This window comes from Trachinotus anak, unplaced genomic scaffold (assembly GCF_046630095.1).
Source record: "Trachinotus anak isolate AG129_WGS33_773 ecotype Australia unplaced genomic scaffold, CSIRO_AGI_Tana_v1 ptg000022l, whole genome shotgun sequence".
Classification (NCBI taxonomy): Eukaryota; Metazoa; Chordata; class Actinopteri; order Carangiformes; family Carangidae; genus Trachinotus; species Trachinotus anak.
This window is the reverse complement of record NW_027273873.1, coordinates 110,001-133,323: the sequence shown is the minus strand read 5'-3', so window position 1 is coordinate 133,323 and position 23,323 is coordinate 110,001. Positions and strand designations below refer to the sequence as shown.

Genomic DNA, 23,323 nt, shown 5'->3' with positions numbered 1-23,323 from the left:
TATGGAGGAATAAAAGAACGAAAGGGGGAGAGTAGGAGAGGACGGGGACGAGGAGATGAAGGAGGTCAAAGGTCAGTGGAAGTTCAGTGTTCCCTCTTGACTTTGTGTTGAAGATGAACATTAAGACTCCATCAACCAACAGATTTTACACTAATACAGTGTGTGTGTGTGTGTGTGTGTGTGTGTGTGTGTGTGTGTGTGTCCCTCACACTATAATGAAGCAGAGACCCTTCACCTCTGTCTTGGCAGTGAAGGTCGATGTTTCATCAACATCCTCTTAAACCTTCAATTTACCTTTGAGTCGTCCGGATTCCACCTCTTATCCAGACCACTGGTTTCCGCTGGTCTCCGCTGGTCCCTGCTGGTCCTCGCTGGTCTCTGCTCATCTCCGCTGGTCCCTGCTAGTCCTCGCTGGTCTCTGCTGGTCCTTGCTGGTCTCTGCTGGTCTCTGCTGGTCTCCACTGGTCCCTGCTGGTCCCTGCAGGTCCCTGCTGGTCCTTGCTGGTCTCCGCTGGTCCCTGCTGGTCTCAGGCTGAGTCCTTAGGTCAGGAGGACTTATAATCCAGTGAGAGTCCAGGTTCAACCGTACCTGTGACGTGACGAAGGCTTCTCTGGGTTTTAATCTGCACAGCTACAACAGCCTCTGTCATTAGACCCTCAGATCCAGCAAAGATTTTCCCTCAGAGCCGACTTGATTCATCTCGACTTGATTCATCTCGACTTGATTTAATTCCACTAAACCAACTCAGACTTGACCTGATTTACCTTGACTCATCTCACTCATTCATCTTCCAACCAATAAACCATGAACTGACCAAACTGTAATGATTTTCTTCTTCTTTTCCTGTGTCTGAAAACTAACGCTCCCTAAAAGACGAATCAAAGCTTTTTTCTTTGAAAAAGGTCAAATGTCAAATAATTTCACTCTTCACTTAAATTCAGCTTTGAACCTTCTCAGCAGGAAACAAACCTTTTGAAACTGAAGCTCAATCTTCACTGTAGTTTATCACCACTTATCATCATCATCATCATCATCATCATCAGATATCTCTGTCTTTTAAAATCTCTTTTTAATAACGAAGTCTCTTCAGTCCCATTTTTATTTCTCTGCGCCTTTAATTCGCCTCCAGCTGCCCTCCCCTTTAACACACTGAGCTTTTTTTCTATTTAATCCCCAATTGGGAGAGAGAGAGAGGCAGAGAGACCCTGACAGACAGAGAGAGAGAGAGAGAGAGAGGGAGGGAGGCAGAGAGAGATGGACAGATAGATGAAGAGCGAGAGTCAGATTAGTGAACTGAAGCTGAAAAAGAGGCTGAATTCGTCACTGGATTCATTTCATTTCATCACTTTTTTTCCTCCAGTCTTCAGTGACTTCATGAATGAATCGGGAATCGATGAACTGATCGGCAGCTGCAGCAGAGGAAAAGTGGACTGATAGAGAGATCTGTCGGTGACCGCGGGTGAAACGCGGAGAAGTTGTTTGCGTTTGCGAATCAGAAGAAGAAGAAGAAGCTGATGGGCATCGTTCAAAAGTGATCAAACTGCGGATCGATTGAAGATGATTATCGGTGTTTGGGGCTGAGAGAGAAAAGCAGCGGACATGTACGAGGAGAGCCGCAAAAGTAAGAAGTGACTATGACGCTTTTAATCCGCTGATCCGTGTGTGTTCGATAGAGGAAGTACTGATCGATTAATCAGATCAGATCTGATCAGCTGTGTCATGTGTTCACAGTGAATCTGGTGGAGGTTTTCACAGTTATGAGTTTCCCGCCTTCTGAGGTCTACATGGTATCTATAACTGAAACAACTGGGTCATTAATCGATCAGTTGATCAACAGAAAATCAATTAACTGTTTTGATAACATAATATTAATGTAAGTCTGTCAAAGCTCCCATCAGCCCCTGCAGTCGGTGTCTGTTGTGTCACAGCGACTGAACGAGACATTCTAATCAATCAATCAAAAACCAACTGATCAATCAATAACTAGTCTTTAGTCGCAGCTCACTGAGACTCGACTGCTCATTGTTACTGAAGTTCAACTGCACAAATTCAATCAAATTAACAAAACTCAACATCCACTCACAAGCTTTGTCTGGAGCTTTCACCACATGTCTCGGTCTTCATCACTGATGTCATCGTGAACGAACCCTGGTTTCACCGAGGGAGAATTTTCCAGAATCATTTTCCTGACACTTTATTTTGAAATGTTGCTCAGACCCACACTAACTGTGCAGCTGTGTTGTTGTGTGTTTGTCTTCGGTGTGTAGTCTGAGTTCAGAGAGAGCTGCAGCTTCTCACCGAGTCACATGATGATCTATGGAGTGAAGATTCACACCTTCAGCAGCACCATCATCATCCTCATCATCAGTGTTGTTCAGAGGTGGCTGAGCTTCCTGTCAGGTGGAACTGACTCTGTGACCTGCTCCTTTAAAGCTGCACTGGTCTGGTTCTGGTTCTGGACTGATGTAAAACACAGCTCATGATTACATCAGCGGATCATGTTTTGTTAGTTGGTCTTGTTTTCACAATAAGACCAGATGTGGAGACGGATTTTAGAAAAAGTCGTTGTAAAGGAGCCGAACTTTGAATTTTCACTCAGGAGGAGTTTTGGTTTAACCTCCGCACCTGGATACAGAATCTGAGTTTAGATACCAGAGAGATTAAACCAACAGGAAGTAAAACGGTGTCATGAATCAGTGAGTTACTCTGTGGGCTGTGAGATGAGCATCGTCCTTTAGTCTGTATTAAATCAATCAGGTCTGTGGTTCAGGTCTGTGGTTCAGGTGTGACTGTGTGTCCCTGTGTAGACACCTGCCCCCCCCCCACCTCACCTCCTCCCTCACAGTTTAAACCTCTGGATTACAGGTAGAAACCAGACTCACTCCTGTTGAGTGTGACTTCAAACAGACAGCTGCGGTTCACAGGATGAGCAGGTTCATTCACTGCTCAGGTGTCACTGACTCATTTAGTCCAGGTGAAACACAGACATCCTCACAGTTCACACGGTGCTGTGTCCACACCTGGTCCACACCCACTGAAGAGAGTCAGAGTACGGGAGCCTGGATGGGTCATAACACTCAGGATGAACCGCAGCAGAAAATCTGAGCTTCAGCCTCCTGGAAAGTATCTCTATACATCGTGAGACTCTTACAACCTGGTGGCAAAGGTAAAGTTCAGAGGTCAGAGGTCAGGGTGGATGGTGGGTGTGTAAAGTTTTAGACTTTGACCACAGGGACCAGGTTCACATCCAGAGACCAGATCTACATCCAGAGACCAGGTCCACATCGATGCAGTGCTGCCACACAGACAGGAACAATATCATGTTAACGTTTCCTGCTTCAGCTCCCAGACTGTGATATGACCCAGGAGAGCCGTGTTCGATTCCCATGTGACAGCAGCAGTTTATGTTGTTTCTATTATCCATGACCGTTCGTTCTTATTATCGTAACCATGACATCAAAGATCGTCTAATGTTGAGGAAGAACTTATTTTAACCCAAATCACCATCTTTTCCTAAAACCAAGACAGGACCGTTTTTGTAGTAACCATGGCGATGATGGAAGGTACACCGCTCTCGGTACAGTCTGTGTGTTTATGAGTTAGTTCAGGGATCAAAATCCAACATCGTCTCCTGCCAACATCATGTTAATGTCACAGTGTCCATGAGATTTGCATTTCCAACTGAAATTTAACGTCTCTGTGATGTCACTCTGATGTCACTCTGACATCACTGGTCTCACTGCAGCAGCCTCATAGCTTCACTGTAGATTTAGACCTGAGACTAAAGCAGGTTGAGCCTCACTGTGGTTCCATCAGTTCACAGACAGGTTTCCCTCTCAGGATCACAGAGGTCATCAGAGGTCATCAGAGGTCAAGGTGCTTCTCAAGTAAAACACAGAACAGACATGTTGATTGTACACATCGTCTCCACTTGAAGAGGGACTCATTAATCCTGATCCTGGTGGAGGATCAGACTTCCTGCTCTCTGCTCACTGAACTAAGATGGCCTCTACGGACCTTCTGATAACGTTGTCATGGAAATAAGCATTAACACACGTGACATCATCTGTTGCCATGACAGCGGAGTTAATCCTCCCCTTTGTTCAGGCAGTGGAATGAGGCTTATTTTAAGTTCAGAGTGAGGAGACAGTTTATCTGATCAGGTCGATATCACAGCTCCAGTTAGTTCAGCTGTTACACGTGTGAGACCAGACCAGACCAGGCCAGACCAGTTCTTATGAGGACCTCAGAGGGCATGTTACGTTTTTTTGGCAGCTGCTTTTTTACCTTATGCCAGCAGGTGGAGCTGTGACCTGTCGCCTCCAACTTTTTTTTAAAAGATATTTTTGGGGCATTTGTGCCTTTTTGGACAGGACAGTGGACAGTGGACGGTGGACGGTGGACGGGGGGGGGGGGGGCAAAGAAAGAGTCAGGGCGGTCGGGGAATCAAACCAGTGACTTGCCTGCTAAGAGCACCTGCACTCATGTGTTACGCGCCCTAACCACTCGGCTGACGGGTTGCCCCACCACCAACTTTTATTATGAAAAACACTGAAACTTTTAGGGTCATTTATGATCATATGATCGTATTTTCTGATGTTTTAACATTATTGTGTCTCCACACTTCTGAAACTAAAGCTCCGCCCTCGTATCTATAGACAGGTAAACAACACCTGAAACCTGTGTGCACATCAGACTGCTGAGAGGACTAACGTCACTGTGTCCGGGGGCCACATCCTTCAGAGGACGTAGAGGACACATCTGAAGGAGTCTTTGAAATGGGACAGTCTAGTCGTGGGATGTGGCCCCTGAACTGAGACACAGCTGATTCATTCAGTCAGAACCAGGAGCCAAACTTGTGGGTCATGAGTTGGAAAAGGTTGGGAACCACTGGTTTAAACTATTACACAGATGTACTGACAACTAAACCAACCATCACTAACAGCATTTAGTAACTCGTGGTCCTGTTTTCTGATTGGACGGCCCTGTGGGTCATTGAGGAAGCTGACGAGAGCTGATTGGATCAAATTGTTTGTTCCTCTTCTGTCATCATCTGTTTCATCGTCATCATAAAGTTTTTAATCCAAACTAAGGGAAGAGTGACCTTTGACCTCAGCATCATGACCTCATGTCTCTGACGTCTCCTGGTGCTCACTGACGTCTTCACACTGTTTCCTAACCCTGTTTCACATTAGAGACTGGAGGCCAGTCCATTTTCTGTTGATCAATACATTGATTAATTGATTAATCAGTTCAATTTGTCTATAGCTAATGATGGACTTTATATTGTTAAAACTACTACTGCTGCGGCAGCTCTGTGTGTGTGTGTGTGTGTGTGTGTGTGTGTGTGTGTGTGTGTGTGTGTGATCTGAGCAGTGAAGAAGGAAAAACTGCCCCAACATTCACTAAATGAACTGATGACCTTCCAGCTGGACCAGGCTGGAGGGCAGCATGACACACACACACACACACACACACACACACACTCTCACACACTCTCACACACACACTCTCACACATACACTCTCACACACACACACACACACACACACTCTCACACACACATACACACTCACACTGAGACTGGGCAGTGAAAAGTAGAAAGTTAACAAGGCGGATGCGGGTTGTGTGCGAGTCATGAGCTGCCCTGTTAGACCATCACACACACACACACACACACACTCACACACTGTCATGATGATGTGAGTTGACTCGGGATAATTCAGGGATAATTAGTCGGTGGTTCTTGTTGTCCTGCGGGTGAAGCAGCTCCTCCACACGGGAATAAAACAACGTGACCCACAGTCATGTGACCTGCACCGTACAAACCTCAGCTGCTCATTGGACGGATGACAAACCTGCTGAGATGCAGCTCAGAGTTCAGAGGAGGAGACGTGGTGCTGTTTCCATGGTGATCATGTTTGGACTGATGTTCCTCAGACGCTGGTTAAGGTTCATCAGTCACTGATCCATCACACCGATCAGTCCTCTCATCCCAGGGTTGGTGGTTCGATTCCCAGCTCCCCCTATCCGTGTGTGTGTGTGTGTGTGTGTGTGTGTGTGTGAGAATGAGAAGCAGAGCAGCGTAAGTTCTAACTCCTTCTACCATTGGCTGACAGAGGTGGGAATCACGTCCTGTGTCTGAGCAGATGAAAATACTTGTTGACTCTCTGCTCTCACTTTCTACCTGCAAGTAAAAAAACAGCTGGACAGAACAAGGCATTCTGGGAAATGCAAGAAATCTAGGAAATCACTAAACAAAGGTCGAGAGAGAGAGAGAGACAGAGACAGAGACAGAGACAGAGAGAGAGAGAGACAGAGACAGAGACAGAGACAGAGAGAGACAGAGACAGAAAGAGAGACCAGATCATCGTATAATCTCACTGTGCTGTCCATCACTGGGTTTATCTGTGTGTGTGTGTCTGAGTGTGTGTGTTCAGGGTCCTCAGGTACTAACACATAAATCACGGCCCAGATCACACACACACACACACACACACACACACACACACACACACACACACACACACACAGATCTAGGTCACAGCTGTTCACTACAGTATTTCTGTTTTCGCCTCCTCTGGAAACTGTCACATCTCTCTCCTCCTCTTCTTTCACTTCACTTTACCTCCTCTCCTCTGACTGACTCCTCCTCTCCTCCCTCTCCTCTCTTCTTCCCCTCCTCCCCTCCCCTCCTCTCCTCCTCTCCTCTCCTCCTCCCCTCCTCTCCTCCTCTCCTCCTCTCCTCCCTCTCCTCTCTTCTTCCCCTCCTCTCCTCCCCACTCTCCTCCTCTCCCCTCCTCTCCTCCTCTCCTCCTCTCCTCCCTTAAACCCCTCTCACCAACCAGCTGACTAACACCTCACCTGAGGTTCAGGTGAGGTGTTAGTCAGAGACATCAGGGCAGGTCGCACTTTGTTCCTGGTCCAGATAAAAGAGACCCTCAGAGTCTCAGTTCACCATAATTAAATCTCTTATCAATCACATAGTAACTGTGTCAACCTACTGGTACCTCAGTCATCAATACAATCGATCATCAAGTTACCAACTGTGGATACGTCGTCGTCATGGAAACAACACCTACTGCAGCGAATCACTCAGAAAACACATTTCCTCTGTCTCCAGGTGCTGGTCGTAATGGCTACACCAACGCAGTGGATGGGGAGGAGGGAGGAGGGGAGGGGGAGGAGGAGGAGGAGGAGGGAGGAGAGGGGGATGGGGGAGGAGAAGGAGGAGGAGGAGGTGAGGAGAGGGATGCAGAGTGGGACGAAGAGCTGGATGGAGAGAACGAGGGAGGTGTGAGGATGACGAGAACTGACACGCTTCACTCGACCACGAGTTCGACTGGAACACAGAGAAGGAGAGGTCAACACGCTAAGAAACAGGTGAGACAACACGCTAAGATGAGACAACACGCTAAGACACAGGTGAGACACAGTTGTTTCTAACTGAAGAAGTTCAGACCAGTCCGATTTTCCGACTCACGTTTTATTTCAGTAACTGTTCTGAACAGTTATTGATGATGATGATGACGATGATGTTCTTCCTCTTCAGGTGCAGGGCAGTAATCAAGTCCAGCGAGCTCCTCGAGCGCTGTTCTGTCTGAAACTCAACAATCCAATCAGACGAGCCGCTCTCTCCATTGTCGAGTGGAAGTATCCTTTACTCTGACTAGTCATCTGCCAGCTTTGTACCAGTCTAATTAACCCTTTCATCTACTGACGGGCAGTTTATTGAGTCCTCAGTAAACTGATATTTAACATAATAATAACAGTATAATGTTTTCTCTCACTACTGAACCACAGAAGCAGAGAAACTAAACACACTGAAACAGTTTTTATGTATTTTGACCCTGCTCAGCTTCCTTAACGTGTCTCTCAGACCGTTTGACATCTTCATCCTGTTAGCCATCTTCGCTAACTGTGTTGCTCTGGGAGTTTCCAAACCGTTTCCTGAGGACGACTCCAACTCTACCAACCACGACCTGGTGAGACCACAACACAACTGAACAACTACACAACTGACCAACTACACAACTGAACAACTACACAACTGAACAACTGCACAACTGCACAACTACACAACTGCACAACCGCACAACTGATCAACTGAACAACTACACAACTGATCAACTGAACAACTACACAACTGCACAACCGATCAACTGAACAACTACACAACCACACAACTGCACAACTGATCAACTGAACAACTACACAACTGAACAACTACACAACTGCACAACTGCTCAACTGAACAACTGCACAACTACACAACTGAACAACTACACAACTGCACAACTACACAACTACACAACTACACAGCTGCACAACTACACAACTGAACAACTACACAACTGATCAACTACACAACTACACAACTGATCAACTGAACAACTACACAACTGAACAACTACACAACTACACAACTGCTCAACTGAACAACTGCACAACCACACAACTGAACAACTACACAACTACACAACTGCACAACTACACAACTACACAGCTGCACAACTACACAACTGCACAACTACACAACTGATCAACTACACAACTACACAACTGAACAACTGCACAACTACACAACTGAACAACTAGACAACTGCACAACTACACAACTACACAACTACACAACTGAACAACTGCACAACTGAACAACTACACAACTACACAACTGCACAACTACACAACTGCACAACTGAACAACTACACAACTGAACAACTACACAACTATACAACTACACAACTGAACAACTGCACAAATACACAGTAACAAAGATGTAAGTGAAAGAAGTAGGAGCAGGAGAACATTTAACTCAGTGCAAGACGTGAACAGACTCAGGTGGTGTTAACATTCAGCCTCAGGTTAATGTGTGTGTGTATGTGTGTGTCTGTGTCTGTGTCTGAGTGTTTGTTTGTGTGTGTGTGTGTGTGTTCAGGTGTTTCTGCATAGTCATTCTGTCAGGTGTGTAAATGATGAATTAAAGGTTCACATGCAGCAGACATGACAGGCTAACAGTTTCTCCCTGCTCCCAGTCTTTGTGCTAAGCTAACAGTTCCCCCTTGCTTCCAGTCTTTGTGCTAAGCTAGGCTAACGGTGTCTCTCTGCTCCCAGTCTTTGTGCTAAGCTAGGCTTACAGTTCCCCCTTGCTTCCAGTCTGTGCTAAGCTAGGCTAACTGTTCACATTTGCTTCCAGTCTTTGTGCTAAGATAGGCTAACAGCGTCTCTCTGCTTCCAGTTTTTGTGCTAAGATAGGCTAACAGCGTCTCTCTGCTTCCAGTCTTTGTGCTAAGCTAGGCTAGCAGGAGGTTTTCCTCTAATTTGACTGAGCCAGCTAACGAGTCAGCCTGCTGCCTTCATCAGTGTGACTGACATGTTTAGTTTTGTTTAATCAATAGGAGTAAAAATAGAAAAGGACACACAAGTATTTCTATTTATTTATGAAATCACATTAATGTGTGTTTACTGAAGGACTGGATTTACTTCTTTACTTCATAAATCAACTGTCTGTGGAATTTGTCCAAACTCTTCAAACAACTGTTTCTCTAATTCTTCATGAATCATTCACTGAATCTTTAAGTTCCATGTGATGACACTTTAAGCTCCACCCCTCATATATAATTAGGAAGCCCTGTAATGGTTTAGAACAGAGTGTGATGTAGCAGATTTAAATATGAACACATAATAGCTGCTATCTGATTGGCTACATGCTGGCCAATCACAGAAGAGAAACACACGCCACTGAACTTGCTTTATAAGAGGAGGATGTTGTCATTAATCCCTGCAGGGTCACACTGCCACAGACACACACACAGCGCCAGTAAAGGCTGAAACAACCGTCTCTGACTGACCAATCAGGTAACAGTGCTGGACCGCTCTTCCATCCTGATTGGTCAGAAAAGGAAGGTTAATTGAGAGAAGGTTGCTGATTCAATTCGCAGTGTTTGTGTGCAGCTAACAGAGAGAACGAGATGAGAGCTGGACATCACATTTGAGGCCACAGTGTGTGTGTGTGTGTGTGTGTGTGTGTGTGTGTGTGTATCTGTGTCTGAGTGTTTGTTTGTGTGTGTGTGTGTGTGTAGTAGAGATGATGACAGATTGGTAATCCTCTGAAATGCTCACAAATTCTCCACATCCACGTTTACCAGGTCACACACACACACACACACACACACACACACACAGCTTCCTCTCTGTGTTAAATTCCTCCAGCAGTCAAACCTTCACTCAGGGAATTAAAGGTTCAGTTCCCTATAAATAAAAACAAAACACAGAACACACACACACACACACACACACACACACACACACATATGTATATGTATGTAATTAATATGAGATAAATGAAGCAGTTATTAGATGTTTATGTTCTGTTTATAAATAATAAATAAAGGGTTAAAATGAAGTGTTTATAAGACACAGTACTGAATGTCTGTTCCATGAACCTCTACAGGCTGTTTCCCTGTGGAGCCCGACAGGTGAAGTGTGTCTTGATGGTGGTGCTGCAGGACAGAACCTGGAGTTATGATCTGAAGAGTTGGTCCTCTGGGATCTGTACATCTGCAGATGTTCAGGGTTCGATAACATTCTGTGTCTTAATTGGAACATGGTCTCTGTGTTTCAGGAACAAGTGGAGTACGTCTTCCTCATCATCTTCACCGTGGAAACCTTCCTGAAGATCCTGGCCTACGGCCTGGTGATGCACCCCAGCTCCTACATCCGCAATGGCTGGAACCTGCTTGACTTCGTCATCGTCATCGTTGGGTGAGAAAATACAGGAACTAACAGATCTGTCGGTTCTGTATTTTGATGTCGGTTCTGTCTTTAGATGTTGGTTCTCCCTTTAGATGTCGGTTCTCTCTTTAGATGTCGGTTCTCCCTTAAGATGTCGGTTCTCTCTTTAGATGTTGGTTCTTGCTTTAGATGTCAATTGTGTCTTTAGATGTCGGTTCTTTAAATGTCGGTTCTGGCTTTAGATGTCAGTTCTCTCTTTACATGCTGGTTCTGTCTTTACATGTCGGTTCTCCCTTTAGATGTCAGTTCTGTTTTTAGATGTTGGTTTTCTTTTACATGTCGGTTCTGTCTTTAGATCTCGGTTCTGTCTTTAGATGTCGGTCCTGTCTTTAGGTCGTGGTTCTCTCTTCTTGCCCTCTGTCACTCTCCCTATTGAGTCTGTGTGTGTGTGTGTGTGTGTGTGTGTGTGTGTGTGTGTGTGTGTGTGTGTGTGTGTGTGTACTTGTACTTGCTACATAGTAAGGACCAAAAAAAGTATTTTACTAACAGAGTGAGGACATTTTGGGAAAGTGAGGACATTTTGGCCGGTCCTCACTTTTTGAGACACCTTCAAATCACATGTTGAGGGTTAAGACTTGGTTTCAGAGTTATGGTTAGAATTAGGTTTAGGTTAAGGTCAGGGTTAGGGTCAGGGTCAGGGTCAGGGTTAGGCACTCAGGTGTGATGGTTAAGGTTAGGGTAAGGGGCTAGGGAATGCATTATGTCAATGAGTGTCCTCACAAAGATAGAAGTACAAGTATGAGTGTGTGTGTGTGTGTGTGTGTGTGTCTGTGTGTCTGTGTGTGTGTGTGTGTGTGTGTGTGTGTGTTTTTGTGTGTGTGTGTGTGTGTGTGTGTGTGTGTGTGTGTGTGTGTGTGTGTGTGTGTGTGTGTGTGTCTTCAGCAGTAGATCTGATCTGACTGCAGTAAAGTCCTGTGGCCGGTGGAGGAACAAACCCTGCAGCGACGCCACAGTTGATCTCGTTTTGGTGTTTTCTGCGTTGAGTGTATGTGACAGTCGACTGTGATCACTGTTCACTGTAACTACACTCTGCTCTAAATACACACACCCTCCCTGCTACACGGAGCTCAGACTGTCACACTGACACTCGCTCCTCTTTATTTTGTACGTGTGACCTCACTCTCACTCGTTTCATTGGATCGTTTTAGCAAATATAAAATATATTTGTACACAGACGTATAAATGACATGGAACCTGTTAGAAATGCTGACATATATGTCTCACTCATACAAATATCTATGTCACTGCCTATATTGTAGACACACGTTCAGTAAATATGTGTGTGTTTAATAAATATGCATATGTAAATGTAAATGTAAATGAAATATATATCATTAATAAATATGGTTGCAACATGTTATATCACATGAAAAATCTTGAAAGGCCTTTTTTTGACTGCGAGATTGGTTTTGTTTTTGTCTTTTACGTCACACTCTATGCAGCCACACCCCTCACAGTCACTGGAGGGTGTGGTTCCGCTTTGACAGACAGTGTGAAACGAGCTGTGGGTCCTTTAATGGAAATGATTGAGAACCTCATCTCATAATGAAGATCCAGGTGTGTTAATGGAGACTGAGACATCATCAGGCCTGAGACAGAGACTGTGTCAGGAGGAGGAGACACACCAGAGTCACCTTCTGAGGTCACACTGAGTCCTGCAGGTCCACAGCTTTGTCCTCCATGCTGGTGTTGTGTCCTCGCTGTATGACGCTGGTGTGACTGGACGTCCCCGGGCCAGTGATGATGAAGCCAGTTGTCATGGTAACGCTGCCTGAGGACGCTCTGTTCCACTTTACATTCAGGGACGGTACAGGAGAGGCTGCTGTATGTGGGACACTGAAGGAGTGTGTGTGTGTGTGTGTGTGTGTGTGTGTGTGTGTGTGTGTGTGTGTGTATTATTGGAGATATGATGGTACAAAATGTAGTTATGATTTTTAATTGACATCAGTGTTGACCTGATTATCTCAGAGAGAAGTTCTGTGATGTGTCTTTGATGATCTAAAATCTGGTTTTCAACCCAGGCTCAGAAAAGTTGTGATTCTTTATCTCAGTGTTTGTCGGCTTTGTTGAAACAGGCTGGAGTCAGAGTTTAGATCTCCTCCCGATGTCTTTAATATGATCGGTCAAAGGTTGTGTAGTGGCTGTTTCACCTGCAGGGAGAACTCTGATTTTATAAAGATCACAGCATCACTGCAGGTCATTCTTATCCAAGGTCACAGGATGACTCTTGGGGGTCTTCCTATAGAGGTTTTTCCAGGCCCCAGAGGGTAGACCCAGATTATAGATCTCATCTGGTCTGGGATCAGCTCAGGGTCCAATAGGAGAAGGCAGAAAACTGTTGCTATGGAGAAGCTGCTGCATCTGTGACCGGCCCCCGACAGGCAGCAGAGAGTGGATGGAGGGAAATTCACAACCACAACATTCGTCTCCACCGATATGCAGATGATACTCCGCTGTTCATCACTGTGTTACTTTACGTTTTCAAGGTCACAAAATGAAAGTTCAGATTTTTCCTTCCCACTGAAACCTTCAAATGATCCTTAACTAAGTCTCCCTCTTCTTCTTCTGTTGTTGTTTATGCAGGTTGTTCAGTGTCGTCTTGGAGACGATGACTCATAAGTCTGGCGAGCAGGCAACCACTCACCACATGCCAGGGAAACCTGGAGGTCTGGATGTCAAAGCTCTGAGAGCCTTCAGAGTCCTGAGGCCCCTCAGGCTGGTCTCTGGAGTCCCCAGTGAGTCCACTGGACTGTGTATGTGTGCGTGTGTGTGCGTGTGTGTGGTGAACACACGTTAAGCTTTGTGCGTGTCTGTCAGGTCTGCAGATTGTGTTGAACTCCATCATGAAGGCAATGGTTCCTCTGCTCCACATCGCTCTGCTGGTTCTGTTCGTCATCATCATCTATGCCATCATCGGCCTGGAGCTCTTCATTGGACGCATGCACAGGACCTGCTACTACATAGGAGCAGGTACACACACACAGACACACACACACACACACACACACGGACAGTGAGGAAATATGACGTGATGTTTCACAGAAAATCAAAAATACAAATGAAAACTTTGTGAATATTCTGACACAACATCTGATGTTTAAATGCTGTGATGATGAAACAGTGAGTTTAAAGAGTCAGGTGGAAAGAGGAGCATTGACCTGAGCAGATTGAACTCTGATTAAATCTTTAATATCTGACGCTTGTTGTTTGTCAGATAATTATGTGGAGGACGACCCGGTGCCGTGTGCGTTTGCCGGTCATGGGCGTCAGTGTGTGGTTAACGGCTCAGAGTGTCGGGGGAAGTGGGACGGTCCCAACGGAGGAATCACCAACTTTGACAACTTCTTCTTTGCCATGTTGACCGTGTTCCAGTGCATCACCATGGAGGGCTGGACCGACGTCCTGTACTGGGTAAACTCTCACACCCCTCCCCCGTCGTCCACTCTGTGTGTGTGTGTGTGTGTGTGTGTGATGAATGTCTCTCTCTGTGCAGATGAATGACGCCATTGGCTTCGAGCTGCCCTGGGTCTATTTTGTCAGTCTGGTGATTTTCGGCTCGTTCTTCGTTCTGAACCTGGTTCTGGGAGTCCTCAGCGGGTTCGTCGTCTCCACGACACAAACACTTCACTCGTCACTGACACGTATCAAATAAACATATTCACACATCACAGCTCTGTGGGTCTGTGGAGACGTCACAGTGTTTTTATGAGACGTTGTGTGAACGTGGTGTGAATGTTGCAGAGAGTTCAGTAAGGAGAGGGAGAAGGCGAAGGCTCGGGGAGATTTCCAGAAGCTGAGGGAGAAGCAGCAGATGGAGGAGGACCTGTGTGGGTACATGGACTGGATCACTCAGGCTGAGGACATGGACGAACTGGACGAGGACGGAAACCCACGTAAGACAGGGACACGTGTGTGTGTGTGTGTGTGTGTGTGTGTGTGTGTGTGTGTTCAGCTACAGTCGTTTACTCACAGTTAAATAAAGAATCAGTCAGTGACGTTAATGGATGTCAATCAATGAAGTCAATTAGAGCAAATGAGTTGATCAATGAGGCAGAGGAAGTGATGAGGAGCTGGTCTCAGTTATCTGGATTATATTTATTTTATTGTCATTATACAAAGTTGTCAGAGGACGAACCTCAGCTGTGTCCAGTCAGTGGATCACTGAGACATAAATGACCTGCCTGAGTTCAGACCAGTCCAGGATGTGACAGGAAGAGCAGTGAGGTGGAAGACGTAGGACTTCCCTGTAGGGGAAGGTGGACAGGTGACAGGATGTAGATATCCAGAGGTACAGGGAGGACGGAGGAGTCTGGTTTTTGCTTCTGACTCAGTGAAGAACAACAGCACACGTCCTGTTTCTGCTGCTTTAGTTCTGTCGTTACATGACTCAGTTGTGAGTCTGTGACTTGTTGTGTTTCTCTGTCTCAGGTCCGTCTCTGGGAGATCTGTCTGATAAGAAGAGAGGGAAGTTCGGCTGGTTCAGTCACTCCAATGAAACACACGGTGTGACACACACACACACACACACACACACACACACACACACCTCGGTCAGTCTAAATGTGGAAAGACTTGAGTGGGTCCCTGTGCGAGATCTGGGTCTGTGTCTGACCCTGTTTCTGATCAGGTTCACATCAAACGTTTAGTGTTTATAAACAAACTCAGAGACACAGTAAACAGGAAGAAAACAACATCCCTCTCTGTCTCTCTGTCTATGTCTCTCTCTCTCCCTCTCTCCCCCTCTCTCTCTGTCTCTCTCTCTGTCTCTGTCTCTCTCTCTGTCTATGTCTCTCTCTCCCTCTCTCCCTCTCTCTCTGTCTCTCTCTCTCTCTCTCTGTCTCTCTCTCTCTCTCTGTCTCTCTCTCTCTCTCTCTCTGTCTCTCTCTCTCTCTCTCTCTCTCTCTCTCTCAGCGAGTCTTCCCGCCAGTGAAACAGCTTCTGAAAACACTGAAAACATCGATGAGGAACACACCAACTGCTGCCAGGCCTGCTGGTAACACAAACACACACACACACACACACACACACACACACACTGTATATCTGATACATAAATGAACATATTCACTCATTACATTAATATTATTACAGTTATGTTTCTGTTTCTGGCCCCTGAGCCCTGAGGGCCCGTTTATACATTTACACCTGCAGATAAACTTTGCAGAAACATGTAGAACATGTTGAAACAGCTGATTAGACATATCAGCTGATGTCTAATATTCATGTTGACAGTGTGTGATGTCATCAAGACCAGGTAAGACAGTTTACCTGTCAGTCTACTGACTCACAGTGAACTGACCTCAGTCCATCTCCTTTCAGCGCCCGCATGATGAAGATCAGCTGCTGGTGAGTTCACTGACCGTCACACACTCAGCAGATCACAGGTGTGTTTGTTAATCACGTCACCGTAACGACGTCTGTTTCTGTGTCAGTCGAACGCTGCGTCGCTGGAATCGCGTCTGTCGCAGAAACTGTCGCACTGCTGTGAAATCTGTGACATTTTATTGGCTGGTTCTGCTGCTCGTCTTCCTCAACACCTCTCTGAGCGCCTCCGAGCACTACAACCAACCTGACTGGCTGACACAAGTCCAGGGTAGACACACACACACACACACACACACACAGCTCTTTAAAGCTCCATATTTTAACTTCTTCTGTGTTTTATCTGAAGTGTTGATCTCCATCAGAAGATATATTTGTGGTTTTAAGAACCAAAAACCATCTCAGTGTAGTTTTACATCTCCTCTCTCAGGCTTCTCTCTGGAGCTCTAGTAACAACAGGTCAGTCGGCCAATCAGAGGAGAGGATCTGAGTCTGATGCAGGGGGAAAATCATCAACATGCAGCTGAACTCAAACTTTGTCCTGTGTCTTTAATACCTGAGTGAAACTTGGTACAGGTGAAGGATTACCTGCTCAGCTGTTTCCCTCCGTCTCTGCAGACATCGCCAACAAGGTGCTACTGTCTCTGTTCACCGTGGAGATGCTGCTGAAGATGTACAGTCTGGGTCTGGCTCACTACTTTGTGGCCTTCTTCAACCGCTTCGACTGCTTCGTGGTGTGTGGCGGCATCATGGAGACCATCCTGGTGGAGATGGAGATCATGCCGCCGCTGGGCATCTCCGTGCTGCGCTGCGTCCGCCTGCTGAGGATCTTCAAGGTCACACGGTGAGAGAGCACACCTGAGGCAGGTCACAGTCCACATCCTCTGACACCAACACCTCACATAGAGTCAATCGATCACTGATGTCACTCTGTGTCTGTGCAGCCATTGGACGGCTCTGTCCAACCTGGTGGCATCCCTGCTGAACTCCATGAAGTCCATCGCCTCCCTGCTGCTGCTGCTCTTCCTCTTCCTCATCATCTTCGCTCTGCTCGGCATGCAGCTGTTCGGAGGGAAGTTCAACTTTGACGAGACACAGACCAAACGCAGCACCTTCGACGCCTTCCCCCAGGCGCTTCTCACCTGCTTCCAGGTAACACCTGACCCCCTCGGCTCCAGCCTGGCGCCGCTCGTGTCCTCATGTGCCAGATATTTGCAGAGTGTACTACAGTGTGGACATGTGTGGGTGTGTGTTCAGATCCTGACGGGTGAGGACTGGAACGTGGTCATGTATGACGGCATCATGGCGTACGGAGGCCCCGTGTTTCCAGGGATGATCGTCTGTGTTTACTTTGTCATCCTCTTCATCTGTGGTAACTGTATCCTTCACCTGCAGACCCACACCCAGGAGATCTGCTTCCTGTTGGTGCATTCGGGTGCTGCGGGAAAATCTGGATCAATCTGGAAACACTTCAGTGTGTGATGTTTTGCTCTGCACAGTGTTGAATGTTGTTGCGTGTTCTTAGCGTGTGTCAGACATCCTGCTGAACGTCTTCTTGGCCATTGCTGTGGACAACCTGGCCGGAGGAGACGGAGACGACAAGAAGGACGAGTGAGTGATGGAGGGAGGAGGGAGGAGGGAGGAGACAGGAGGGAATGTGATGTGGTGGAAGGAGAAGTGTTTACTTCCTGTTTCCTGTTGTTTCTGCAGGAAGAAGAAGGAGGGAGCTGAGGAGGAGGAGGCTGAAGAGGGAGAAGTGAAGGTGACTTTAAACTCTGTGTTGGTGGGAAGAAACTGAGTAGATTTACTCAAGTACTGTATCTGAGTACAGTTCAGAAGTACTTCATTGATGCTTCTCCTGCAGCACATCTCAGCTGACAGTTACTTTACATCAGTTTACTTTACAGACCAGTGACTTTACACATGAAGGCGTCATGTTTCACTACAGGAAATACTTTTGCTTTGATACTTTAAATACAGGAAGTAGTTTTACTGTGATAGTTTAATCGTGTCAGATCAGACACAGGTGAGGTCTGTTAAAGTTTTCCTTGAGCACAGACTCTCAGGACTGAGTCTCGGTCTGACTCTGTCTCAGGTCGACATCGATGCAGACACCGAGTACGAGGAGGAGGAGGAGCTTCCTGAAGGAGACGACGGTCAGTCCTCATCTGAGTCGCTTCAGTCACGTGATGTTTGGGGAGGAGGAGCTGAGCTGCAGTGGAGGACGGAGAAAATATCATCCAAACATGCAGATGAAGTCTAAATCCGCCTGTGGAGGAGACGTCCTCTGCTGCAGCTTCCTGTTCCTTCACTGTGGATTTTAATCAGAACTCATCGTAAAGAAACTGTACGTGTGATTGTTGTGTGAGTTGTGTGAGGGTGAGTAGGGCTTTTTTCTTCAGCCCTGAGTAGTGTCTGCAGGTCTTCCTGTCTTCCCTCCACCAATCAGAAGGTCAGGGTGACCCGGCCCGTCACACTCTGCTGTGGGAGTCACTGAAGGAGACTCAAATAACCTGAGTCAAGTTTACCTGCACACATGAGGATCATGAAACTTTAAATCTGTTGGACCAAACTGTTCACTCTTCTTCTTCTCTTCCTGTCAGACGGAGGAGTCCAGTTAAAGATGGCCGACCTCACTCCTCCTAAAGAGAAGATTCTACCAATCCCAGAAGGCAGTGCGTTCTTCTGCCTCAGCAAAACAAACCCGTAAGTCTGTCTCCATGATGGATGCACTGACAGAGGAGGTGCAGCACCTCCTCAGTTCATCCACGTGGTCACTCGTGGTAATGCAACTAAAAAACCCTGTGGCCCAGACCTCCACCTGCAGACAAGGTCAACTACTGCTATTATGAACTTTTAATTCATGAAAATACTTTATATATGACATTTAAAAAAAATAAGATTGATATTTGAAAACTTTCTCAGAGTCAAGAAAATCAGTCAACACCTCAGTCTGTTATTAACGATAACACAACAAAGTTGTTCGCATTTAGCACGAGGCTGTGACAACAAACCAATGAGTCGGACCAGAGGAGGTTTTATTGATCCAAAGAGACTGAGGATCAGTTCAGACTCATCCGGTCCACAGACAGTGATCAGTGCTGTCTCTCTGTCTCCAGGATCCGTGTGGCCTGTCACACTCTGATCCACCACCACATCTTCACCAACCTCATCCTCGTCTTCATCATCCTCAGCAGCTGCTCATTGGCTGCAGAGGATCCAATCAGAGCCCACTCCTTCAGGAACAACGTAAGTCCACCGGGTTGAGAGGTTGAGATGTTCAACTGGAACACAGCATTAGCATCGTAGCTAAGCTAAAGGTGGAGGGAAGTCAGACCTGAGGGTTCAGGGGAGAATCTGGTTTGAGACTCAGAGCCAATCAGAGCAGAGTGTGGCTCAGTGAGGTCACTGGTGATGTCATCAACACACCTCTGTGGTTTGAGCTGGGGGCGGGGCTTCAGCAGATTACACAGCAGAACTGGGTCAGTGACTAAAGAGGAGAGTTTACTGTTACACACACACACACACACACACACACACACATATACAGGAACACACAGAGACAGACACACGCACACACACACATACAGTAACACAAACACACACACACACACATACACACATACACACACTCCCTCTCAGTGCAGCAGCTGTCTTCATGCAAGACATAGCAATTAGAGACAGCTGAGGAAAGAAACGATTTCTAACGTACAACACACACACACACACACACACACACACACACACACAGACACAAACACGTGAATGTTAACCCTGTATTATCTGACTCTGTTCCACTTACTAAAAACATTTTCAAAGATGTAATTTTCATCTGAAAATTAAATGATAATTCTACTTAATTCCAGCTTTTTTTAGTTTAGTTTAGTTTTTAACAGTGACACTGTTTATGTGTGAGATCAGGTGACAAGGTGAAATCAGAGATAAGAAGTCAGAGTCAGATTTTATATGTTTACATCTGTGTGGTGTCTCAGATAATATCTTCATGTTTGGGGTTTTAGCCTTTTGACTTGATGAAAATCTCACTCAACACAAAATCCAGGATTTGAACTTGAACTGGGACTGAAAACTTGCCTGTCCTCACCTTAGACTCACCTGTCTTGACTTTTTGACTTATGACTCAGGATGAACCTGTCTTGACTTGGGACTCAGATGTTTTGATGTGTTACGACTTACTCATCTGAACTTACCAGTTGTTGGTGTTGTCTTCTCAGTTACTTGTCTTGACTTAGACTGGTTGGTCTTGACTGTTTGGGACTAACCCATCTTGATGTCTAACTGAGTTCTCTTGATTTGAGACTTACCTGTCTTGACATGGAACTTGTTGATCTTGACTTGGGACTGTACTGTCTGGTCTGGGGTTTTGTTGGTCCTGATCTGTGATCATTTGGTCTGGATTCAAGACTTACCTGTCATGACATGAGACTTGTTGAACCTGATGTGGGCTGACCTGTTTTGACTTGGGACTCGATGGTCTTGGTTTGGGATATATTGATATCGAATCTGGACTTGTTGATCTTGACTTGGGTTTTCTAGGTGTTGCCCTCTGACCTTTTGGTCGGTCTTTGATTGGGGACTTGATAATCTTAATAATCAGGTCCATTAAGTGTCAAATCAAAACAATGACTTTGGTCCAGTCACCTCTCTTGAGAGTCTTTGATGAAATGTCTTGATCCCATTTGTCCGTTATGTTTACACTCAGTGTGGTTGTGTGTGTAGATTCTGGGTTATGCAGACTACGCCTTCACCTCCATCTTCACTGTGGAGATCCTGTTAAAGGTAAAACATCACCTCACTCAGACCCTGTTGTTTCTTCTAGTCCTCCCTTGATGCTAACATCCTCTCTCTGTGGATCAGATGACGGTCCACGGTGCGTTCCTCCATCAGGGCTCGTTCTGCAGAAACTGGTTTAACTTGTTGGATCTACTGGTCGTCAGCGTCTCACTGGTCTCCTTCTTCCTGCAGTTAGTACCAGAATCTGATTCATTTCCCTTCAACAATCTGTTCAGCATGTGGACAAATGTTACAGGACAATACCAGTTTAATCACGTTAGTCTGTTATTAGTTTTCCCACAGCATCACTAATATCAGCAGCTGTTAGACCATGTGGAGGCAGGAACATCTCCAACCTGTGTGTCATTTATTTTTTCTTTTCAAATAAAAACAGTATCATTCAGACTGGATTCAAAGCAACAAAAGTAAACTTGTCAAATATACCTGTGGCAGGACCCTGCACTCAGGTAACAACTATATTCTGAACTAACTCTGAAACTAACATATTTAGCTTCATATTTAGCTTATTTAGCTTTGTACACAGTACAAAACTGTTAGCAACAATGTCACTAGCTGCAATAGATCAGATATTCAGAATTCATCAATATCAGGTGAAAAACTTTTTATTAAAGGAAATGAAGAGACAAACAGACACATATTTTCTTTTAGTTTTAATCCAGTTTCTCTCCAGTCCTGCTGATCAGTTTTATAGTCCTGCATCAGTTTCAGGGGAAGTTCCTTCCTCCCAGACAGCAGTTCATTCAGATGATGATTTAAACTCAAAACCACACAACAGAAACAAACTACAGAGGAGTCCAGACAGTCAAGTTTGATCAGCTGGAGTGTGGAACAGGGTTTGTAGTAAATGTGTGCGCTGCCCCCTGCTGGGAGAAAACAGCCTCTACCAGCTGACTGACTGTGTGTGTGTGTCTGCAGCTCCAGCGCCATCTCAGTGGTGAAGATCCTCAGAGTCCTCCGGGTGCTCAGACCTCTGAGAGCCATCAACAGAGCCAAAGGTCTCAAGGTAACTTCTCTCTGACAGAGACCTGGGGTCTGTGGCGGAGCTTCAATCTGGATCAGGACAGACCCTGTAGAGCCTCAAGTATCAGGGTCCAGCGTTGTAGCAGATCTCTGTAACACAGTTCTTCATCATCATCAACATCATCACTAACATTAGTGATGAGTGACAAACTTAAAAAGGTGGACTGTTGAGGTCATTAACCCCTCAGGCTGTTGGGTCGATTTGATTTGCTGGTGATGTCAGGTGGTAGAACACCTGTCGTTCTGGTGAAGGTACAGTCACATTAGATTTCCAGTATACATCTTTGAGTTGGTAAGGGTCAGGGGACAGGGGTCAGGGTCTGGGTCGGCAGGTGTCCCACCATGCATTACAAAGATGGTGGTCCAGCTCTGTGCCAACCTCCACCAATGAATCCCCCCCAGTGTATGATCAGTGTGTCTTCATCAGCAGCAGAAACAAAGCGTCATGTGATGTCACCCTGTTCAGTGAGAGGACAGACTGAAAGACGTCTGTCTGTCCACCTGTCACTCAGGTTAACACTGGACTTAAAACCTGCAGAGGAAGTATCACAATCACTTTGATAACCGATCAATCATTTCAATCATTTCTATAGAAAAATCTGTGAATCAATGCTCAGGCCAACGTGTGTGTGTGTTGCAGCATGTGGTCCAGTGTGTGTTTGTGGCCATCAGGACCATTGGAAACATCATGATCGTCACGACTCTGCTGCAGTTCATGTTCGCCTGCATCGGAGTGCAGCTCTTCAAGGTGAGACCCGTACCTGAATCAGTTCACACAGATCACCTGACCATTCACCTGCACTGAGCACGTGCGAGCCGCTGTAAACAGGAAGCAGATTGTCTTCTCTCGGTTGGTTGCAGTAAATCCTCTGAAGGAGGAACAGCAGAGACAGTTGTAGAGTTCAAACCCAGAACTGAGCTGAACAACAGCTGCTGCAGAGGCAACAAGCTCAGTAACACTTTCATTCATTCTCCATGTTGTTTCACCACTGGTAGTCCAGGCTGATAAGAGCCAATCAGGAGCCACCGTGGGCGTCTACGTCATCATTTCCAAAGGTCTTTGTTTCTGTTCGTCCAGACTACAACACAACCCTGGAGGTTTAGACTCAAACGGGTCCAGCAGCGTCTCTGAAAGTCTCTGTTTGAGGGGCTGAGAGAGGATGAAGCGCTGCGTCTGTGGTGAATGTTCAATGAGCTCATCGTCGATAAAAGAAAACCAAAAACACAGAGGTCTGATCTGAGCTGTGCATCTGGAAAATCAAAACGTGTTGGATCTGACTTTACTAAAGGAGCTGTTTCTAATTTTAGTTATTGCTACACAGCTAACATTAGCATCAGCAGCTGTTCACTCACCAGTCAAGAAGAAATGTTCC

At 46.0% G+C, this 23,323-nt stretch overlaps 1 protein-coding gene across 1 annotated transcript in view; it reads left to right on the top strand.

Moving 5' to 3' along the window:
• Positions 1–279: 279 nt before the first annotated feature.
• The window catches only part of cacna1fb (calcium channel, voltage-dependent, L type, alpha 1F subunit), a 34,116-nt gene continuing 11,072 nt past the window's right edge, over positions 280–23,323 (top strand). The window contains exons 1-26 of the mRNA XM_071458691.1: positions 280–1,622; positions 7,125–7,384; positions 7,554–7,654; positions 7,881–7,986; positions 10,627–10,766; positions 13,380–13,531; positions 13,614–13,766; positions 14,011–14,207; positions 14,290–14,393; positions 14,538–14,689; positions 15,225–15,299; positions 15,708–15,789; positions 16,116–16,142; positions 16,229–16,389; positions 16,737–16,962; positions 17,063–17,270; positions 17,376–17,496; positions 17,654–17,729; positions 17,829–17,880; positions 18,214–18,274; positions 18,722–18,824; positions 19,238–19,367; positions 20,856–20,915; positions 20,994–21,100; positions 21,846–21,933; positions 22,591–22,698. Coding sequence (XP_071314792.1) covers positions 1,601–1,622; positions 7,125–7,384; positions 7,554–7,654; positions 7,881–7,986; positions 10,627–10,766; positions 13,380–13,531; positions 13,614–13,766; positions 14,011–14,207; positions 14,290–14,393; positions 14,538–14,689; positions 15,225–15,299; positions 15,708–15,789; positions 16,116–16,142; positions 16,229–16,389; positions 16,737–16,962; positions 17,063–17,270; positions 17,376–17,496; positions 17,654–17,729; positions 17,829–17,880; positions 18,214–18,274; positions 18,722–18,824; positions 19,238–19,367; positions 20,856–20,915; positions 20,994–21,100; positions 21,846–21,933; positions 22,591–22,698 — 3,072 coding nt within the window. The 5' untranslated portion in view covers positions 280–1,600. The remainder of the gene's footprint in view (positions 1,623–7,124; positions 7,385–7,553; positions 7,655–7,880; positions 7,987–10,626; positions 10,767–13,379; positions 13,532–13,613; positions 13,767–14,010; positions 14,208–14,289; positions 14,394–14,537; positions 14,690–15,224; positions 15,300–15,707; positions 15,790–16,115; positions 16,143–16,228; positions 16,390–16,736; positions 16,963–17,062; positions 17,271–17,375; positions 17,497–17,653; positions 17,730–17,828; positions 17,881–18,213; positions 18,275–18,721; positions 18,825–19,237; positions 19,368–20,855; positions 20,916–20,993; positions 21,101–21,845; positions 21,934–22,590; positions 22,699–23,323) is intronic.